General features: G+C 35.6%; 1 protein-coding gene across 1 annotated transcript in view; it reads left to right on the forward strand.

Annotated features, from left to right (window-relative positions):
- LOC108575327 (gustatory receptor for sugar taste 64f-like) overlaps positions 1-3,738 on the forward strand; it is a 6,527-nt gene that overhangs the window by 496 nt on the left and 2,293 nt on the right. The window contains exons 2-5 of the mRNA XM_017938093.1: positions 15-246; positions 1,848-1,983; positions 3,023-3,219; positions 3,290-3,381. Coding sequence (XP_017793582.1) covers positions 15-246; positions 1,848-1,983; positions 3,023-3,219; positions 3,290-3,381 — 657 coding nt within the window. The remainder of the gene's footprint in view (positions 1-14; positions 247-1,847; positions 1,984-3,022; positions 3,220-3,289; positions 3,382-3,738) is intronic.

Here is a 3,738-nt window from a genome sequence, read left to right on the forward strand (position 1 = left end):
ATTTTCTTTCGTAGAGCACAGAGTGTTTTCACTGTGCAATTGGACCAGTTCTGAATATCGCCCAGATATTCGGTATATTTCCAGTGTCCGGAGTTCGATCTTCATCGCCCACGAAGCTTCAGTTCAAAGTGTTTTCGTTCCTTACTATTTATTCAGGTTTCATCGCCGTCATGATGTTTATCACGACGATGATATCAATAGTGTACATGGTGAAAATTTTAAATACCGACATATTTCATACACGAGGTAGGTGAAAAGTTCTTCTTTCTTCTTCTTGGAACGCTATCTTTAAGTGCCATAAATCATTTATATTAAATGGAGTTTTCATACGTTATTTTATACACGGAGTAGGTGAAAAGTTCTACTTCTTTGGACGCTACCTTTCAGTGCCATAAATCATTTATATTAAATACAGATTTGTAATTTATTTACGTTTAATTTTGGATTATACAGAAAATGTTAATAAACAGGATGAGAACGAATAGTGAAATTGACGGTGCGGAATAAAATTTTTCGATGAAAACCTTTAATTTCCAGAAAATTAACATTGCAAATTAGAAGAAAGTGATTAAAAAAAAATTGGAACGTTAAATTCGCGAAATATTTGATAAAATATTCTAATAGGTGTATTATTATCAGCAGAATATTTTAAATATTATAGCAGTCTGAAAAAGGAAATGTAAACGATCGATAATTATCAACGAAAGTTGCAACGTAGAAAATAATCAATGTCTGATTTCTAATCTTACGATATTTTGCTGCAACAAAATTTCTTCGCAGTAAAACTTTTACGATAACAATTTTATGATACAATCCGGTATTTCACACATCATGATAGTTTAATCGATAATCACAGCGAGGCGTGAGAATGAAACGTAAATTTTCCAGAAGGCATGCTTTTTATACGAGGTGTTCCATTTTAATAATCTCACGCAATTGCGTGTGAAACTGTTGTTCGAGAATATCTTTCACACCGAATAAAATCATACCAATGAAATAACTATGTCGAAGCAGAATGAATTCGAGTACCGATAATCACGCAGTCAGATTAACCCTTTAAGAATCTTTTACTTTGACGTTCGAAAATTTTTTCAAAATTTCAAATTAAAAATTTTAAAATTAAGGTGGAAGTATGCAAATAATATGAATCAGGGCTTAAATTAAGTGTGCCAAAAAGTGCCAAGGATACAGCGCGAGAAAATATTTAAAACGCCTATAGGATCTAAGGTCACAGCGCGAAAATATTCGAAACGCCTATAGGCGTCAAAGTTACAGCGTGAGAAAACTTTCAAAACGCCTATATGCGCTAAGGCCACTGTTTGAGAATATTCGAAACGCCTATAGAGTGCGCGAAAATATTCGAAACGCCTATAGAGTGCGCGAAATATTCGAAACGCCTATAGGCGTCAAAGTTACAGCGTGAGAGAACTTTCAAAACGCCTATATGCGCTAAGGCCACTGTTTGAGAATATTTGAAACGCCTATAGAGTGCGCGAAAATATTCGAAACGCCTATAGGCGTCAAAGTTACAGCGTGAGAAAACTTTCAAAACGCCTATATGCGTTAAGGCCACTGTTTGAGAATATTTGAAACGCCTATAGAGTGCGCGAAATATTCGAAACGCCTATAGGAGTCAAAGTTACACTATTCGAAAATATTTGAAACGCCTATAGGCGCCAAGGCCACAGCGCGAAAATATTCGAAACGCCTACAGAGTGTGAGAAAATTCTCAAAACGCCTATAAACGCCAACTGCAGTGAAAGGGTTAAAACGGAACACCCAGTATTCCTGTATAAAACGTGATAAAATACGATCAGATAAACCTGTGGCGTTATATTGGTTTTCAGGTGGGATCGGTACTGCAACAGTTGGCGCTGTGTTCTATGGGAACAGTCTGCTGGGCAGCATCTTATTTTTCTGGCTATCCTCACGGTGGATACCCCTTCAATGCGAGTGGAGAGTCATGGAACAATATATGGACAGGTCGATATCAGTAGCTTTGTTCGTTGTATCAGGTACAGAAAGGGCACGATTCACGAGTTTACCTATCGTGTCGTTTGCCGCTTATCTGACGCGCACGCGAACCTAAATGTCCACTAATCAGCGATGCACCGGGAAGTCGCAATAATTGGTTTGCTTTATTGTGCAAACGAGAAATCGTGAGATTTTCTGAAACTCTGTTTTAGTTTTAACGTATGCAAGATGTAAACGTATTTCTTCTGTTGTACAATTGTCGTGCAATGTTTATGTTAATTGTGAAAAAACGTGGAGAATTTTTTATAATATGTGAATGGGACTTTGAAGATTTAATTTTGAAGGGTTATTGTGCATAAAGTTCCTTTTTGGAATGATATCAAAATTTCAATTAAAATTTGGAATAAATGTTCTATTTTTATTCGTATGAAAATTTCTTTTATGGATAATTCGTAGGTACGAATAATATCGGATTGTGCAAAATTTGATTTGTTCAGATTTCGAAGGAGATCCTTTTATTCGAATTTCGTCTTTTGATAAATAGAAGTGCAATATTTTATCGTCGGTATAGTTCTGAGAAAATCAAAGAAAATCGCACCATTGCAATTCTAAATACACTTCAGCGATAATGTTCGCGTGTTTCTAGCAAAACAAAGTGTAAAGTGGATACCAGCGACTATTTACTTCTACGTTGTATTGTAATTAGCGGATGAGTATCGTTTAAAAAACCATTTAATCGCAGTATATCGTAGTATATTATTAGAGTGTGTTTATGTTGAAACGATTTACAGTAATATTACACAGTTTCCTTTGAAAAAAATAACAGAAAGTTAATCCAGACTAAAAAATTTGTCAGTGAGCATAATTCTTTCTTTTATCTTTTATCCTTCTAAAATAAACAATTTACCTTTAAATTATAAAGATATTTTTGAAACGTCAGCAGCCTTGCACAAAAATTCGGAACACTTGCTATCACCTATAATAACGTAATTGCAGTAATTCACAAAATCTAAAATGAAATTTTATTTATATCTTCCTCTGGATACAGCAATTCGTCAGAAACTCCACGTCTACGATGGAAATTCTTCCTCATAAGTTCTGTGGTTATGCTACTGGCTCTCATAGAACATATTCTAAGCGTGTTCAACAATATCGAAGGTTACGACTGGAACGGATCAAACTCTACGTTTCGTAATTTCTTGGAGATATACAGTTTACGTTCGCACGCGTTCATCTTTAACATACGTGAGATATCGTTCTAAAAATACGAGTTATCAAATGGACTTTATGTAATTGAAGTAATTTTCATTTTCAGTGGACTATAATTTCACCTTCGGTTTGTATATCTTCGTTGTTAGCAAACTGGCAACTTTCACCTGGAATTTTACGGATCTTTTTATCATGCTGGTGAATAATTGAATAAATATTTCACACTTATACATAATATTTCGGGATAAATATTTAACGTCGTTATTCTTTCACTTTGATTCTATTCGATTAAAGCGCTAATTTATGCAGGGTGATTAGCTTATTGTGTTTCTTTTTAACCCTCCGTCGGGCGCACCTGATCTCTCAGGCACAACCATAATTCATCTACGTATACAGGGTGTCCCGTAACTCCTCGAACACCCGGAAATGGGAGGTTGCTGGGGTGACTCTGAACAACTTTTTCCTTTTCCAAAATCCAGTTTGAAGCTTCGTTTTTGAATTATTAACGAAAAACACTGGCCAATCAGAGCGCGCGTAGAGCCCGCGCTCAGGGAC

This window comes from Habropoda laboriosa, unplaced genomic scaffold (assembly GCF_001263275.1).
Source record: "Habropoda laboriosa isolate 0110345459 unplaced genomic scaffold, ASM126327v1 scaffold143, whole genome shotgun sequence".
Taxonomy (NCBI): Eukaryota; Metazoa; Arthropoda; class Insecta; order Hymenoptera; family Apidae; genus Habropoda; species Habropoda laboriosa.